Source organism: Lepidochelys kempii, chromosome 9, assembly GCF_965140285.1.
Source record: "Lepidochelys kempii isolate rLepKem1 chromosome 9, rLepKem1.hap1, whole genome shotgun sequence".
Classification (NCBI taxonomy): domain Eukaryota; kingdom Metazoa; phylum Chordata; order Testudines; family Cheloniidae; genus Lepidochelys; species Lepidochelys kempii.
This window is the reverse complement of record NC_136388.1, coordinates 22,194,904-22,213,880: the sequence shown is the minus strand read 5'-3', so window position 1 is coordinate 22,213,880 and position 18,977 is coordinate 22,194,904. Positions and strand designations below refer to the sequence as shown.

At 36.5% G+C, this 18,977-nt stretch overlaps 1 protein-coding gene across 2 annotated transcripts in view; it reads left to right on the top strand.

The window, feature by feature from the left end:
• Positions 1-18,977, top strand: part of SMC4 (structural maintenance of chromosomes 4) — a 95,275-nt gene that overhangs the window by 1,432 nt on the left and 74,866 nt on the right. Inside the window, exons 2-5 of one of the 2 annotated variants that reach the window (XM_073359522.2) lie at positions 1,107-1,302; positions 2,431-2,609; positions 3,223-3,414; positions 5,477-5,653. In XM_073359522.2, the coding sequence (XP_073215623.2) occupies positions 1,173-1,302; positions 2,431-2,609; positions 3,223-3,414; positions 5,477-5,653 (678 nt within the window). In that variant the 5' untranslated portion in view covers positions 1,107-1,172. Of the gene's footprint in view, positions 1-1,071; positions 1,303-2,430; positions 2,610-3,222; positions 3,415-5,476; positions 5,654-18,977 lie in introns of both variants that reach the window. The other variant, XM_073359523.2, reaches the window with a different exon arrangement.

The following is an 18,977-nucleotide window of genomic DNA, read 5'->3' as shown; positions in this document are numbered from 1 at the left end:
AGATTAACTACCCTACTCAATTTGAATTAACGTTCTAAAAAAAATCCTATAGAACTTAGTCTTTTTTTTTTTTTTTTAACAGCCGTGGGGGAATCCTTCATAATGGGCATAGACTCAAATTGCCTTAAAACGAATTCTCCCTCTATCTTCCACCCCCACTTTCCCAAATGAAGGGCTGGTGTGTGGGTTGGGGCTGTAGGTAGGTCTGAAAATGTCAAATGATTGGCACCCATTGTAAGATGACTTTCCAGCCACGTCAGTTTCTTATCTGGTGAGAAGAAAACTTTCTTGTCTGTTTTTCTCCATGCTAAATTCACCACTTGTTCTGATGGAGTAATTTAGGCTCTTTGAGGAGACTAGTTTACTAGTTTAGGCTTCTTTCTTTTCATCTTTCTCCTGGGCTTCTTTCTATTCTTTTTTGGCGACTGCCTTTAGTGCCAAGTGGTGGACTTTTTTACTGTTTTTTTTCCCCGTTGATCAAGCATTAACATCAAATCTACTTCCGATACTTAATTTCCTTTTCGTTTGGTGTGCTGTCTTTAAGTGTTGAGCATTGACAATAGTGAGCATTTAGCTACATTTTTGGGAAACAGTTCAATTTGATGTCCTTTGGATTAGAGACTTCATAGTGTGGAAATGGTATTTGAGTATTATTAGATTGGGCTACTGAAAATACTTGTTAGAAAAATCTTAGGTGTGTTTATGTAAAAGTGATTCTTCAAGTACTTATCTGCTTGGGATATTCACTGATTGTTTGTTAGTGAAATGACACTTGCCAGCACATCATAATTATTCTTTATCTGAATATAGATGTTATGTTTTAATGCTGCCACATCAGAATGTGTCTGTATGATGGGTTTCAATAGATGGATGTCCCCTATGGATATGTAAAAGCCACCATTATGAGAAAGCTACCGTTTTAAGGGACTTTAAAATATGGTGATTAAAGGCTGAGTTTTAGTTTGTTTGAAATCCTAATTCCATTGTCAAAATTCATATGGATTTCAGATTATTATTAGTCATTTTGGATACACATGCACAGTTATAGCCCTTAACGGGTGATACGCCCAGCACTTGGGTCATAGGGTTTTTCTTGTTTGTGTTAGCAAAGGAGATATATCCCTTGGGTAGTTTGATTGCTTGGAATCGGAGGGGAACAGCCAACAGAAATCATGCCAAGCAAGAGGACCAAAACCTCCACTGCAGCCCGTCAAAAAGGCAAAGAGCCCTTAGAGGAATCCACTGGTGATATGGAAGTGGAAAAAGAAGCCGACACGTGCATCAGTGAAGCATCTCAGCAACGTAAGTGTTTGTTATGATCCCGCTGTCCCAAGCATGTAAATTTAGTGATATCTTGATGATAGTATCTTGCTGAACTTAAGGCCACTCCAGTTCAGATTCAGCTCCTTTCTAGGAAGGGATGCAGTAATTTTTTATTTTGACAAGTTGAATTTAAATCTGATTTTAAAACTGCAAATATGGCTTTGAAAGAGTTAAAGCATTTGCATCGGTGTTTCAGTTTAGGTAAAAATACTGTTGGTAGACAATGTTTCTTCCAGCTAAGTCTAGATTTCATATTCTTGCTACGTTGTCTAGTACTTCTGATTGTGGTAGCAGGATTATTTTAGCTACAGATGCATCCCGCAATATGGGATTTCTTGGGCTGGAATAAGTGGCAGTGACTTGAAATCTTCTTAAAATGAATTACTTTTAGGCAATTACTCATTACATACTAAACTTGTGTTAGAGTTGATTTTCTGCTGGAAATATCGGTAGAAAATGGTTTTTAGGTAACCATGTATGTGATGTTATTGAAGTAAGATGTTTGATAAATGGTTAATATGTGGAAAGTGATGTCAGAGTTGTCTACTTAAAGAAAAAGTTGCTTTTAACAGTTGAAAAGCAGTTTTACTTAAAACTATAATTGAAATATAAGGGGCCAGTTTGTTTTCGTAACAAACTTCCTGCCTTTCAAGCGTAAGTTGTGCTGTCATTACAGTTTTTCAGGGCATTGTTCAGCCATACTCAGATCTCCTCCTCCTTACAGTGTGTGTGAGCATGCCTGAAATGTGGCTGTCCAGTTATTAATTAGAAAGACTTTGCCCATTGTAGGCTTTTTAAATGTAACTATTGTAATTTCACACTGCCTTGCAAAGTGCTAGCATAAGCATTATATAATGAAAGAGTAACCCCACTATTGAATGGATGTGACATCTTAAGTGTCTACTTTCTAAAAAATTAGCTCCTTGGAGTTAAAGCATCTTTCTTTCACTTACATTCAGTTTTAATAATTTTAAAGTGAAAGTATAGATTCCGAGTTTGTGTAGAAGCAAATTTTCGTACTTTTTCTGCTTGAACTAGGCATTTAGAAGGTCTCTCTAGTCATTAAGACATTATATAGTTTTTTCTTTTTATTTTGGATGTTTTTAGCAGCCTCAAATGGGGTACTTGATGATCGAAGTTTAGAAGAGATTTTGAGTAGCATCTCTCCTCCCCCACCTCCAGCAATGACCAATGAAGCTGGAGCTCCTCGCCTCATGATAACTCATATTGTAAACCAGAACTTCAAATCCTACGCAGGGGAGCAAATTCTGGGACCTTTTCATAAGGTATTTTTCTATTTTAAGTAACTTCTAAACTGAAGTAAAATTTTGTTGTGTCTCTAGTACTCCTTACAGTACTGTGAACACAACTTATCAGCAAATAACGTCTTATTTTATATATTTATAGTGGAAGAGTGAGAATTACTTTAATGATAATACTCAATTTTATTTACAGGACAATAGATTACTTATAGTCAAAGTGTAAGTTTTTTATACTGTGTCTTACTTGAATTAGAAGGAAATTACAACTTAAGTATATATCTTTTCCTTTATTTGATTTACTGAACAATGTTTAGGGGTTAAATCACATATACAAGAAAATTATGTGGTTAATTATGAACTTATTTCTTTATAAACCATGCTTTCTGAGTAGAATATAGCTTTCTGACTTTACAGAATAAAACTTAGAAATCTGAGCTAACCGGAGGTGTGTTTTGAATAGGTTGTACTCTTCCCACCCCACCCCCCCGCCCCTGGCAGTAAAAAGTAAGCTTCCCAATAGTCTGCAATTTCCTGCACTAGAAATAACAGTATTTTCAGCTGTCCACAAATGAAATATATGAAGCAAATTGGCTAGTTTCTATTGTAAATTTGAATGTTTTTTCTTTCTGTTATGCAGCGTTTTTCTTGTATTATTGGACCAAATGGCAGTGGAAAATCCAATGTCATTGATTCAATGCTTTTTGTATTTGGGTATCGGGCACAAAAAATCAGATCCAAAAAGCTTTCTGTGCTGATCCATAATTCTGATGAACACAAGAACATCCAGAGTTGTACTGTGGAAGTTCACTTTCAAAAGATCGTTGACAAGGTACGTATTCTTCTGCTTAAAGGAAAAAGTATGCTGAGGCTCTTTTTTTTTTTTTTTTTTTTCCCCCTTTAAGGATTTGAGAATTTAACGTTTTACTGTCTTAATGTGGAACTAGCTTAGGATGAAAAAACTTGCCCATGTGATCGGCTTACCTTTATGAAGTAGAATACTTCAAACTAACTGGCTGAAAAAGTACACAACTTCAAGGAGATTTGTTTCTTTGTAGTGCTTAATTTCCACTTTGAGTAGACATAACTTTTCATTAGAACTTCTGGATGACTAGTGTTTGGTAATACATTATTTTAAAGTTGTTTAGAAATACTAAACCTTATTCTACCATCAAGTCACATTAGAAATGTTCTTATATTTATATATCTATATTTATCTCACACACACACTTTCTAAGGTTGTGTGCAAGTGATTTCATTGATACTTTTTTAAGTCTAAGATCAGATGCATAATGTGTTCTAAATTGTAACCTGCATTATGCAGATTTTTTTAAGATTTGAGGATTAAAACCTGGATATTTTTACACTTATCAGCCTTAGATATTTTCTACTTCAATATCAACTTACTACAGCTTAAAGTTGAAGTTTTTATAGTATATGCACACTATTTATATTACATTACCAATTTAAACAATCACAAGACTTTCACCTAAAAAGATTAAACATTTTCTGAAATATTAGGGGTAAGATGTTGATGTGACCTTCATTTTGATTGAAATAGAAAAATAAAAGAATTTAATGTATCTATTTTGCTTTCCACTTTACTTCGTGTGAACTTTTATGTAGTATTGTTGATTTTATTATTACTTGCAGCTTGATGGAAATTTTTACTTAAAGGATTCTAATACTTTTCAATAAATTGTTCAACATTGCTCAGATATTGACTTGATTGTCCAAGAAATGTTGCTTGAGATAATTTTGTGTGTGTATCTGAAGAAATAAAAAAGGGAAGTGTACTTGCTTTCTGATGTAAATCATAAAAAGCTTCTTGAAAGTCAAAAGATTTTATTTAATAGGTTACCAGAATATATAATTCTAGGCAAGGGTATTATAAAAATAGACTCTTTGTGCATTTTAGTTGAAGCACTGTTTGTCTGCATTAAACTACATCTGAATACAAATAAAAATTTGACATGTATTTTTATTATACTAGACTGTTCCAATAATTAAATTTATTATGGTTTTCATTTGTATCTGCATAATACCTAGAAGCTAATTTCATGAAGTAAAACAACTTCCGAATGGATTTGATATTAAAGTTAATTGTATTTGGGGGGGGGCTATTCCATTAAAGTGGCAGACCACTTTCTTAAATTTTAGAACTACCTGTGTTTCTTTAAAACTTCCTTTTTAAAAATAAAATTTGGTGTCGGTATTGTACCTATTGCTTTCAGGTAAAGCAAAGATCTCTTGACCAGCTACAAAAACATTTATATATATTTGTTCAACGTGTCTGTTTTTACTGTATCATTTTTTGTATCTTCTATTTGTACAATGGCTTCAGAGGCACTTAGCTAAAGTTCTTCCTCAGTGTTTTGTTTGTTTGTTTGTTTGTTTTTTTCCTTCAGGGCGAACTTATTCAAAAATAAGACAGCAATTATGTTAAAATATTCAAGGCATCCTAATATAAAGATTAAAAGAAGAAGTAGCCTCTTTGAATTTGAACAAGGTTTTTTCTTTTTGATATGCATGGAGAGTGTAGCAAGAAAAAAAATCTGTCATTAGATGCTAAACAGAGACTATGGTGTTTTAAAGCAGTAGCTGGGGTGAGAGGAGGGAGAGGCATAAAATTAAGGCCCACTCAGTTTAAACTTATATAGAGTGCTTCTATGCTGTTTTCAAGGCTGTTTTTGGAAGCAAAAACATTGCATGTTTAGTGAGGTGTGCATGGTCTAAGATTTATTATACACTTCAATAGAACTGGGAACCAGGGTACAGTTGCCTTGTAAAAGCTTGAACAACAGGGTAAAACTGCACTTAACGGTGAAATCTGAAGTAAGCTGTGACCTAATACTAACAATTGTTTTTCTGGTTTTGTTTTTTCCTCAAAACAGGAAGGGGATGATTATGAAGTCATTCCCAACAGCAATTTCTGTGTATCTAGAACTGCCTACAGAGATAATTCTTCTGTCTACCACATCAGTGGGAAGAAGAAAACATTCAAAGATGTTGGTATTCTGCTTCGAAGCCATGGAATTGACCTGGACCATAATAGATTTTTAATTTTACAGGTAAGTCTGATTAGTTCTGAGTTTAAAAATATAACTTTTCTTAAACTCCTAACAAAGTAAATTTGTCTAGGTACTTTGAGTCTTGTATTTGAGGCCTTAAAGTACTCTAGCAGCACATCATGGTTTGCATGCTCTAGCAAAAATGCGAATCATTATTTGCTGCTTTGGAAATTTAAGGAAGAGAAACAGTTGAAGATACTTCTAGTCTAAAGGTTTGTACTGCTGAGTGTGTTCCTGAAATTTGGATGAATAGAAGAATTGCTATACTTGTTCCGCCCTAGCAGCACGTAAATATTGGTGTAGTAAAGTAAATCTTAAACCCCAATATTATTGTGCTGCTTAAGCGTGGCAGAGATTCAGCAACTTGTTTATCCTTTAGATAAGATGCATCAATACTGAGTCAACTCAAATGTGAAATAGAGACTTGTCTACATAGAGTTTTATGACATTGAAATGTTTTTACTTCAATAGTACGTACATATTTAAGTTAAATAGTGTTGCTTTCAGTCTGTATATACTATCATCACATTAAGCATGCTATTCTTTACGCTTCTTTGACAACTGCAGAAGATGGAGTTTTTAAAAATACACTTTTAAAGTATTTGAGTACATAAATCAGCCTTGCACAGTTAAGTAATTAAAGCTCAGAGCAAACCTCATTCAAGTTTTTTTAAAAATGAGGTTTGGTTTTTTTTGTGTTTTGTTTTTGTTTTTGGTGTGTTTTGGGTTTTTGTTTTTTTTTTTGGTTTTGTTTTTTAGAGAATTTGCCATTCCTGGAACTCTTATTTTCACTTCCTGGTTTAAAGTGAAGGGGCTGGTGTCCTACATTCACCTTTTGAGGAAAAAAGCCTGCAAAAAAGCATCCCGGGCTTCCCAACTTAAAAATAATTGGACTTCGTGCAGCACCCGTTGGCCAGGAACAGTGAACCGCGGCCACTGGGAGCTGCAGGGGGGCCGTTCTTGTGGATGGTCAACGTAAACAAATGTCTCGTGGCCCGCCAGCAGATTACCCTGGTGGGCCGCGTGCCAAAGGTTGCCAACCCCTGGTGTAAGATGTTTTCTCCAGTACTTGGACGAAGGTGGGGAAATATCTGGGAAAGAGTCCTGCCAAACATAGTTCTTTTTAATGTGGGTGGCTTTCCTTCCATTTCCCTCTCTCCCACCCCAAAAAAACCAACCCTCCAATAAATATATATATTCAGAATTAGTGAAAACTCACCTATTATTATAGTAGTCCACTGGACTACCAAAATAAAGTTGTTAGAGGGGAGTGTAAGTGTAAGTCCCATTATTTTCACCTGATGATGGGAAAGGGAGTGAATGTTGTGTAACCAGCATTAGACCCACCACCCTGCCCTTTCTTCCCTGCTCCTCCTCCTCTGGCCTTGTGTGGGCGAAGTACTATTGTTAACTGTGTAGGGGAAAATGTACCAGATTTCTGTGCAAATAGTCTTCCTCAACAAAGAAAGTCCATTTCCCTGTGCAAATGTCTGTAGAGCTCTGCTTCAAATAGATGCTGATGATTAGTTGACTCAAAGGGAATGTGAACTGATAACTACCAATGGGGGAAGGTGACAGTTTTGAATATTTGAGGCCTGGGGATTATAGCTAAAAATATTTATTATGTAAATGTAAGGACATTTTTAAAATATGGCTTTCCCCATGATTAAGCATTTAAAGTATGTGCTGCTGTAATTTAAGAATCAATAAATAACATTTCCACTTAAGTGTTACTACTTTTCTGTTATAACTGAACTGGACTTAATATATCCCTGTTTTTTCAAAGATTTAAATGAAATTTTTTTTAGTCCAATTTTAAGTGGTGAATACCTCAAATCCTGACACGTTAAATGGTGTATAACAAGAATATTGTGCTCATTCTGAAGAGGGCCCAATTCTATTTTTAATTAAGGGGTCTGGGCCAGGGTGTAAGTTTAGGATATATACTACTGTCCTCATTGATAATGGTGAAAGTTAGGCTGTACATTGAGATGTTTGTATAAAGATCAAAGGCAGAATGTAACCTACTTATAGTAACTAAACTTTTAGTTATTCAGTACCTAAAATTACTGGATTCAGTTTCTCTCAGTAGAAAAAATACCGACCTTTGGACTATCTCTATATCTACTTAGTTTTCTTCTTTCTCTTTTTCCTAATAGATTTAGGTGCCCAACTTTAGGCACCTAAATTTTAGTCAAACTAAATGGAAATGAATTAGTATGGTTCTCTCTATCAGGTCCACTTAGTATTGTTTGCTATTCTGAACACACTTGAAGCATAACTTCTAAAATAGCCTCTCTGCCTACAGTCTTCAAAGAACCCTGTTTTGTTTTGGTTTTTTTGGTTGAGGGGGCGGGCAGCAGGAGTAGTACCATTTACAACAAAGAGCCCTTGTCAAAAAGGTTACTCAGGTATTACACCCCCAATAGGATCTAAAAGCTTTGTTGCAAAAATTATTCTCCTAAAACTGGACTTGACAAATATATTTTGGTTTTAAATCTTTGAAAACTATTTATAGACTGGCTTCAGTTAAAATGGAAAATTAGCAACATTTAAGTAGGGGAAAATATTACTTAAACTTCAGCACCACGTACTTTAGGATTTTGGTAATATTTTATAGCAGCTAACTTTATTAATTTGGGGGTAAACACTTAAAATTGTCCAGGTGTACTTTTCAAATGTTCCACAGGCTATCTAAAACTATAATACAAAAATGAAATTTGTCATTGTAAAGCTTATAATAAAAGTATACCTTATTGTAGAAAAGTCCAGCATCTTGCTGTTGGGTTTAAGATAATGTGATTTTAAAATTTTACTGAAATTGTGATGTAAAACGGTTTGCTGTAAATGACAGCAAATAAAACTAAGGTTATTTTTTAAAACCTTGCTTATAATGGAAATGTTATGAATTTGTATGTAGAACAAGAATTGAGTTAATTTGTGTTTGGGCTCGATGTTCTGGCTACAGCATGCTAAACTCATGGAGGAGGTGGCTGTACTACTTGTTGCTCAACAATGGCTCCTCCAGACAGTGATTAGCGTTAAGCTTGGAGGGCCATCTTGTTTACTTCATTTTTGCTGGAATGATGGTGGGTATGGCTAAAAGGAATACTAACTAAAGGGGAAGGACTTCTAGAGATCTGTCAAAATCGTAGACTTCCCAGGGATAGGCAAAGACACTTGAATGTGACCAGTAAATGGGGAAACAACTATTAAGATTACAATTCTGCTAAATGTCTCCAAGATGAGAGAGGCAGTTCAGTGCACAATTAACTTCAATCTCTAAACAAGAGTGGAAAAATCCAGTCCTACAGTAGATAGCTGGCTCTTATTCAGTTACTTTCCGGAGTAATCTTAATTTCTGCTAAATTGTTGAAGTATTAAATATGGTGAGATTTTTCAATTGTTTTCCTATAAGGTAGATTGAAAGTTATGTGCTGAACATATCCTCTTATGCTGATTGTTTAAAATATACACTTCTAATCTTGATAGGTTTTTAATCCTAATATTTTCAGGTAATCTTTAAGCAATTTTAAGGAAAAAATATAGTCACTGTAGTTCTAACTGAACATTCTGCAGTGTACTAAGTTTTTAGCCAATGGCAGTGTATTTTTGTCTTATGACTTAAGACTGCTGCCAGCAAAAGTTTAATATATTAAAATCTCCTTTCACCTGTTGGCCCATGGAAGTATTTTAGGAATCGCTTTTTAGAGGGTTGGAAGACTTAGTGGTTGGGGGAGCAGTTTGTTTTCCAATAAGGAAACAGGTTGGTTTGTTTTGTTTGGTTTTTTTTTTTTTTTTCCTCCACTTTTAGGACAAGTTTGGGAGCAGTGGGTAGGATTAATTTTACATAATGTCTTTATTGCATTTGTTTTAATCCATGTGAAAGTTCAATTCCTATATATAAAATGCTCATAAGCAATACACAGATTTATTCGAGGGAGTACTAAAAGTAGTTTATGCTACTGCTGTGTTAGTGTTATGCTTCATGCTGAAGTGAACCCAGTGCAGTGGGATATGATAATTTTTGCCTCTTTTTTATATTTCCAGTATTCTAAAACCTAATGTTTAGAGGTCACTAAATTTTTCATTAGACTTCCATGTCAGATAAATATTTCTCAAAAAAAACCACACGCGCACACACACTTATGGTTTGAGAAATCTGACTTTTTGAAGATTAATACACATGCCTATTGTATATTGTCAGATTTAAAGTCTAAGGTTCTAAAATAATTCTGTTATATTCAGGGAGTGTCTTCTGATGCTTTTTATTGGATTTGTTCAGAATCTGACTTTGCAGATCATAAAATCTTCATTTGCTTACAGTGTTACTCTTTGTAATTAGCAAACTTGTTGAACACTGGAAAAGTGAGTGTTTTGTGAGGTTTTTATTTGTCTCTCATTAAACATGGGTGTGGGCAGACTACACTTTGCATCTCATCTAGCTATTCATTAGGACAATAATGGAGCAGGATTAGTATATTTAAATTGTGTTCTCTTCCAGATGGAATTTTTTTTTATGAATTATACAGTTAAATGTTGCATTTTCTTGAGATTGTCAATCTCTGGCTTGGATTCCAAAACTAAAGACTGTGAGTGTAAGTCTAACTTAAGGAATCCTATTTAGCACAGAGCTGAACAGGATGTTCTTGAGAGAGCTTCCAAAATTACAGTCAAAATATGCGTAAATAACAGTTTAGCAAAGATAACTCTTAAGTTGGAGTACTACTGCATTATGAACGCATAATTATCCTATACAAAGTTCATCTATTACTGTAACTGGCTAATACTGAATTTCTCAGCTTTGGGCAAATTAGGGTGTCATTGAAAGTTTCCTATACATGTGCATCTATCAAACATTTGAATTAAAATTCTCAAAATGTATATCTAAGATACTTACAGGACTCCAGTGTGTAATTAAACTATCGACTGTATTGTTATATTGATTATTTTTCTCAACCCACACCCAGTAATACTTAATTTTCTGGGGATGTACTGGCAGAAATTATAAGGATGGTGTCACCAAATGAATTTTTCCTATTTGGCATATATGGAGAAATTGCAGGCTAGAAAATGAGACATAACTGCAAAAAAGAAAGAAACCCCTACAACTCTATTTTCCCAGTCCCGTCCTGTTAATAATAGACTTGTAGGGGTTTAAACTCAGAGCAATGATAGCTCTGTGAGAGACTCCTTTGCAAGAGGTGGAGGGGAGAATAAGGTAGCATTACTTATAAGGGTGCATAATAAGTGGCCTGAAAATTCTGTGGAAATCAGTTTCTTGATTAGAGCATTTTTGCTTGAAAAAAGCATCTCAGTTGAACAGTGAAGGTCAAGTGTGGCTGCCATTATAAAATTCCAATTTGAAAAAAACATATCCAGTATTTACATTTCTAGCATTAATGATTTTTCTCTCTTCCTTCACCTCGTCCCTTCACTCCCTACCCCACCCCCACTGAACAATTTAAGTCAGTTACCTAGAAGAAGCAAAGAAATTGAAGGCATTTTTTGCTAGCACAATCAACACCATAGTGGAAGAACAACTACAAATGGGAGGGGAGATAAGACAATATAACGAATGTGTAAACTATTATTTGGTAGACATTAATGGTTTACAGATCCTGGGGGTGGGGCATGGGGGGCTATATCAGATGAAGCTGTTGTCTCATTGTATTTGTAGGAACATAGAAAATGGAATTAGGTGAACAATCTGGTATGACATCTCTGTAGGTGGCCAGTGTTGGATTCAGGAATTGAAAATTACACTGGCTTGAGACTTTCCCTGGACTAGTGAAAGTCAAAGGCCAGATCTTACCATTTGTAAAATAGCATTCATGTCTGGTCCAGCATCTTGTGACATGCCAATTCTCATTACCTTCTTGCCTCTTTCACTTCAGTCCTAATGTAACTTGTACTGGCTGTTGCAAAAAGCTACAGCCAAGACTAGTAGCTACATCATCTAAGGCTTTATTTCAATTTATGTCTACAATTTTAAGCTTTTAAATAATTTATGTGTGCAGTACTCCTAGCTCTAATGTGTCTCAAAATGGCAGTTGCTAAAATCAGGCCAGAATGGAAATTCAGAGATGGAAGGACATGGAATTATCTGACTCAAGTATGAGTGTCACCGAACTTGTTTTTAATAAAACCTCTTTTACAAAGTCAAAATATTAAATACTTCTGCAAAATATAAACTATATCTCTCTCATGTGGTTTCTTCTTCCAGCAAATCTGAGGGGTCACTAGAGTTTCCTTCTGCTGTTGACTATATAAGCAATTCCTGTTTCTATACTTAAGAGGAGCTACAAAGGGGGAAAGAGTAAGTCATGAGGGTTCAATTATGCGAAATACCCATTCAGTGAATAATTCCTCTTGCAGTGCGTGAAATGCCTTAATGAAGCAGCTGGATATAAATTTTTCAGGATTAATATCCCTCATCCTGACTATGGCTCTACTGTGCTTGATACTCCAAGGGAGATGTACCACTGTAGGCTCTGCCTGTAAATAGGCAGCTTTGTCTAACCTTTCCATATTAACATTCTCATACAAGAATTGAAAGGGGAGCTACTCTTTTGATCAAGCAAATAAGTCATTTTTCCTTTACAGGGCAACTGGAGTCTCACACCTTAGTCCTTGAATTGGGCAGTTCTCATTTTTTATATTAAGCAGACCTCCTTTTTAAAGGAATTTAAATTAAAAAAAAAATCACCTAGCATGTGATGATGCAAACCCACCATATAAATACGTCTAACTAGCAAGAAAATAATTACTTAGTTTGCTCACAATCAGAGAGTTAGAATTGTTACTGGCAACTATGGAGGTACTGGTTACAATGCCATAGTTAAACTTGAGTGTTGAACTTAAAAGGAGAATATCAGCCCGTTTGTTACATATGAAGAAAAACATATTGGCCTAAATGCCTTCTGGGAATCTGGGCCATTGTCCTTAAATTTACAGCATTTACTCTGAGTACAAAAATGTCTTAGTTTGAGTTAAAATTCATTATAAATAAATTTCAGAACTGTAGTGCTTATTATCGGTCTGTTTTTGTCTTGAATTATCTTCATGCTAACACACTCATCATGTTTTAATATAGTTAATGCATTAAAGTCTTGTGCATAGGCTATACTGAAGAAATTAGGTGTAATTAAGCTAAATTCATTATGATTATAGACTAGTAGATAGAGCCAGGTCAATAGCTCAACTTATTAAATGCAATCACTATAATAGAGGTAGTTCTATCAATCATCTTTCTCCTAATCTAATTTACATGCTGCAGTAAGTTTTTTATATAACTTTAACAAAACAGAGTAATTGCCAAGTAGAAAATTACCCGTTGGCGTTAAGTTGAGAATACATATCCTCAACTTTAAAGGTTAAAAAAAAAAAATACAGCGTAGATATATCAAAACCAGGCATTGCAAACTCAGGACATTGAGAATTAAGATTCAAACATAGTGAGCCACGGGAATGTAAGACCAAAAAACTAACTTGGGGAGCTTGTCAGGCGTTTAGGTTGTCCAGTTTGTTATCCACTCACATCTTGGACCCACATTGCCTACTGAAAGAAATGGAAGTTGGCATCTTTTTATACATTTTGTTAAAAGACTTAAAGCTAAGCTGTTTAATATTAAACTAAACAGTAAAACCTATTCTTTTCATTGTGATTTATAATCAGTCAATCATATGTATGTTTAAGTAGCTTAATACCAAAACCAAATTATCTAATATCGGGGCCACAACCTCTGAGTCAATTATAAAGCTTCCTCAGAATTCCATGATGCAGTGGCACTAACCCTTTCTTCCCACTACTTCTCCCCTGGCCCCCAGAATTTTTTTTTATAAAAACAGGCGTTAGCAGAACACTTGATAAGCATGTCTCAACACTTTTAAATGCGAAACATGCTCTAAAATAATTTTGAGAGATTTACGACTGTTTGAATGTGGGGTATATTTCTTACAGGTGCCATCCCCATGTGAATTTTGTGGGTGCTCACAGTACATGTATGCACACATCTGCTCTTCCACATTCTAAAAATAACTAGGCTGAGACAACAACCAGTTAAACTAACAAAATCAAAAAACGGGGTCAAAAATAAAAAAATGAGGTACTTATAATAACAAGGATTTACAAACTCTTCATATTCTGGACTCTGAGTAGGCACTCAAACTTCAATCAAGGAATCGGGCTGTGGTATTCTGCTAGCACAGTGCTTCCCTGCATCTGAAGACCCAAAAGTAAGAGAGACTAGTCAGAGACTGAAGTGGCCTTTATGTTGATGTCATGCCTTCTCCCCAAGGTGATGAATCTTGAAGATTCTGGAATGTCCATCGTCCCTCAAATAGCTTGCAGACCTGAATGGTGAGGCTTCTGTGCCTTAGTTTCAATTCTTATGTCTTTCAAACTTTGCTTATTCTTCAAATCTGGTTTGAATTAGATTCTTTGAGGAAGCGTCAACTTGGGAAAGTTCCACTTGAATCAGTAATTTTTAAAATATTCAGTGTTTTACGTATTACGAAGACTAAGTCTTTGACCAATACAAAAAATAAAATTCAGATTACATGAGACCACTTTTGAGAAATCCACCTTCTACAGTTTCTCCTCTTCAGTTTTGATTTCTGTCCCTATAGTCCCCATTCATATGACTTTACATTTCTTTGCATTGTATCTCAAACCTATCTTCTCTATTACTTCTCTTACTTGGCTTGTGCATTTTTGTAGTCTATTGTCATATTCACTGATGAGCAATGTCATCAGCAGAGTTTAGATCAAATAGCCTTGAATTGTTCCATTTTAGGCCATATGTATCACTGTCGCATTGTTTTAATCCATAATCTATGACTAGCATAAACAAAAAAGGAGACAGGACGCATCCCTGCCTTACACCTGTCTTGATGCTGAAGGGCTTACTCAATCTATTTTCCATTTTAACGCAGCATTTTGAGTTAGAGTAAAATGCCTTCACAATGTTAATTAATTTTGTTGGAATTCCATATTCCACAATTTTCCACATTGTTTCTCTGTTTATACTATCAAATGCCTTTTGAAAGTCCACAAAAGTGATGGCAAGACTGCTTTGGAATTCAATTGTGTTCTCGGTAATCTGTTTCAGGGTGAAAATAGCATCTGTGCAGGGTCTCCCTTGTCTAAATCCAGATTGTTGTTCACATAAGATGGTATCCATCTTCCCTTTCTTTTTCTGTTCAGGAGGAATGGTGCTAATACTTTTCCTGTGACAGATAGAAGCGTTGCTCTCCTCCAATTTGAACAATTGTTTAGATCACCTTTGGTAATTTGATTATGATATCGAGGGTCCATTCTTCTGACACTTTTGCCTCCATCCATATTTTGTTGCACAGCGAAAAGATGACTGATTCCAGTGTTCACCTCCATATTTAAGCATCTTGGGATGAATGCTGTCCAACTAGGTACTGCCTTGTTTTTCAGCTTCTCCAATGCTTTTTCGATTTTTACCTCAGATACATCTATATCTAATGGTTTATCATTCTTATATTGCAGTCTTGTAATTGGTTCTGGTTGGTTTATCACTTCTTTGAAGTGTTCCATCCATCTGTTTTCTTGTTCCTCCTGTTTTCAAAATTTCTCCTTGTTTCCCTTTCACTGGAACACTTCTTAATTTTGATCCCTATCCTGTTTAATCTAAGAGAGAGTCTACGCAGATTTAAACGATGTAATGAAAGAAATACCAAAGGATAATCTTTCCTGGTTATGGGATATTTTAATGCCCAGATCAGAAATGAAAGAAGAGGTTGGGAAACAGTCATCGGCCCACGTACAACTGGAACAACGACAGGCAATGACACAAGACTTCTTGAATTTTGTGCTGAAAACAATCTTAACATCTGCAACTCTTTCTTCCAACATTAAAACATACACAAAAAGGTATGGATTTCACCAGATGGCCGTGCACAAAGAGATCAACTTATCTGTGTTAGTCAGAGGTGGAAAATATCAGTGTTAAACACAAGAGTATTCAGAGGAGCAGATACAGGGAATGATCACTATTTGCTGAAAGTAAACATCAAATTGAAGTTTAAAACTCTTAAAAAGAAAGAACACAGACCCAGATTATTCAATATACAGAAATTACAAGATTGTAGGATATGAAAAGAGTACCAGATAGAGGTCAAGAATAGGTTTGAGGCCCTTAAAGATCTTGAAGAAAACCAAGTGGAAAAATACTGGGATCTTCTCAGAACTTCTATTCTAGAAGCAGCTGAAAAGATAATTGGTAGAAAGAGAGGAAGCAAGAACAGTGGATCTCAGAAGAAACATGGAAAATTTATAGACAAAGCAGAAAACAAAAGGCTCTAGTACTATAACATGTAACTGAAGAAACAAAACAAACCTACAGGAACCTTGACAAAGCAGTAAAGAAACAATGCAAAAAAAAAGGGGCGGGGGAAATTGGATAGAGAGTAAGGCTAGCGAAGCTAAAGAAGCAAGGGAAAGAAATGACATAAGAACAGTCTACACCGGGGTGGACAAACTTTTTGGCCTGAGGGCCACATCAGGGAATAGAAATTGTATGGAGGGCCATGAATGCTCACAAAATTGGGGTTGGGGTGTGGGAGGGGGTGAGGGTTCTGGGTGAGGGTGCAGGCTGGGGATGAGGAGTTTGGGGTGTAGGAGGGGGCTCTGGGCTGGGACTGAGTGGTTCAGAAGGGGTGCAGGATGGGGCTGGAGATGAGAGGTTTGGGGTGCAGGCGGGTGCTCCATGCTGGGATTGAGGGGTTTGGAGAGCAGGAGGGGGATCAGGGCTCGGGCAGGGGGTTGGGGCTTGGGGAGAGGCTCGGGTGCAGGCTCCGAGTTGCACTTACCTCAAGTGGCTCCTGGAAGCAGTGGCATGTCCCTTCTCCAGCTCCAACATGTGGAGCAACCCTTGGAGTGGGGCAATGCTGCAGCTTCTGGGAGCTGAGTAGTGCGGCCCCAAATCCGGTGCCCCGGCTGAAGCGCCAGAGTGAGGCCAAGCTGCGTGGTGTGGCCCCCAACCCAGCGCCCTAGCGGGAGCTCACAAGCCAGCTTAAAACAACTCGTGGGCCGGATCTGACCTGCGGACCATAGTTTGCCTACCCCTGGGCTACACGGTCCTGAACCAGTGCATAGGAGGGCTGTCTTCTAATCTAAAGCTGAAGGTTGGTGTAACATATGTTCCAGTTAGTGATAAGGGGGATGCCCAGCCTTCATTGACTAAAAAATCTCAGCGGTGAAACCAGACCACTGGGAAAACAGAAAAGAGGTGTTTTCTCTTTGTGAGTTGATTTAGTTCTTGGAATTATTGAGCACTGAAGAAATTTTTCAAGCTCTGGGCATCTCTGTTTGGGATCGAGGACACCTAGAAACATAAGTCCAGCACATCAAAGGAGCTCTTATGCTATAGTCAATGATGGTGGTCCTTCACAGATATCACTTATACATCTATCCATACATAATCATGTATATATCATTACACCAGTGTGTTCTTCTGCCCCTGCCCCAAGACATTCACTTTTCAGTAAGAGGCATATAATTTAAGGTAAACTGTTGAAAGATTTTCCTTGGGGCACAGTTTTGAGACTGAGATTTTTTTTTTTTTTTTTATGAGAGGTTTATAGATGTTGGAGGGATGGTGTCAACTTGAATTTCTACATTTGTTAGACATTCCTTTAAATAGTATATCCTAGTATTTTTAAATTAAGGGTTTTTCCTTCTCCTCCAAGCACAAGAGCTATACCAGATATGCTTAAGCTTATCGCTCTCCTCTTTCTCCCTGAATGTGTGTGTCTGTTGTCTCTTGAGTTTCACTTTTGCTGGTGCTGTTTTCTTTAAATACTCTTTCAAGTTATGGACAAGAGCAAGCATGTGATAGCTCCCTTAGAACAGCACGAGTGGTGTTCAAAACCCTGGCCTAGTTATGTATTTTGCATCTAGTTAGAATTGAACATCTGGAAGGGATACATGGTCAAACTGTATAATTGCCATCTTGAGGTTATACAATGCATTCTTAACTTTTACAGTGCCTGTAGTGGAAAGAAGCTGCTGGAAATATCTGTTGAATTCAACACTTGAATTAAAAAAAAAAGATATTTCTGTTACTTATCTTCCTTAATGTATAAACAGACCAATCATTCCATTAATTTAGTGAGCAATAAGAACTGTAGCCCAGTTGAACTGTACTCATGAGAAAATATTTGCATTTTGGTATACATACTGTATACTCTGGTAATAAGGGTATGTAATGTGATAGCTTATAAAAAGGATTGCTTTATTTTGTGTCACTTTAATACCTACTGACATTAGTATTTATTAATAGTTTGTCCAATAAAGAAAACTAACAAAGTTTGTATGGCTACACTTTTTTATAGCTTTGAAATAAAAGAATAAAAAATGCTCCTACATATGACTCAATATTAATGTGGAGTTTTTTGTGCAGGAAGAGGAATAAGTACATAAAACATGTAAAATTAACAAGATGTGGCTCTACTGTGTTTTTTCTTTTCTGCTCAACTGCACAGGGCTTGCATATTTTCTAGTGAGAGAAAAGTGAGGCCACTAGGTGTCATCCTATACCAAATAAGTAAATGAAACCACTCTGGCTAGGAAGAGGTCAGACTTTGGGACAAGTTCAAAATGAGAACCCCATCTTCTTCCTCCTTGATGTTAGACACCTACACAGTTGGCTGTTGCTCCTTTTTTTAAAATCTTGTACTATCATGGCTTCTGTAACTCCTCTCTCCTAGTTCTCCACCTCTATAATAAGTCCTTCAGAGGATCCTCCTCATCCTCTATTCAACTTTCTGACAGTGCCAATAAGCTCTCTCCTTGGTCCCCTTCTCTTCTTCCTCTGCATCTTATCTCTAGATAACCTCGTCTGCAAATACAAATTCAAATACCATCTCTATGCTGATGACTCTCAGATCTACTGCTGACCTGTCTGTTTCTGCAGCACAGCATCTCACGCAATTCTGAGCATATGGGCTGCTCCCCTCTATGCTGCAGCTCACGGAGGTGGATCAAAGATCTGGCACTGGCCATGTATCCTTTGCTCCTTCTTGCCACCAGATTCTCTGCCTCGGTGGCAGCGGTCATTTGGCAGTTACTGCTCTTTTTATCTCTTCCATTATTATTTTTTCCTTTTTGGGGGGGCAGCAGCAAGCAGTTTCTCTTTTTCAATCGTCTTTCCTCCTCCCTGGGTTGGTCTTAAGCAATCTGATGGTTTAATCCACCCTGAACTTCCACCATAGTGTCTCCCTGCCAGCTATTCTGCCCTTATATAGGCATGGTATAGTAGCCAAGAAAGCACTGGGTCAAATTCAAGCAGTG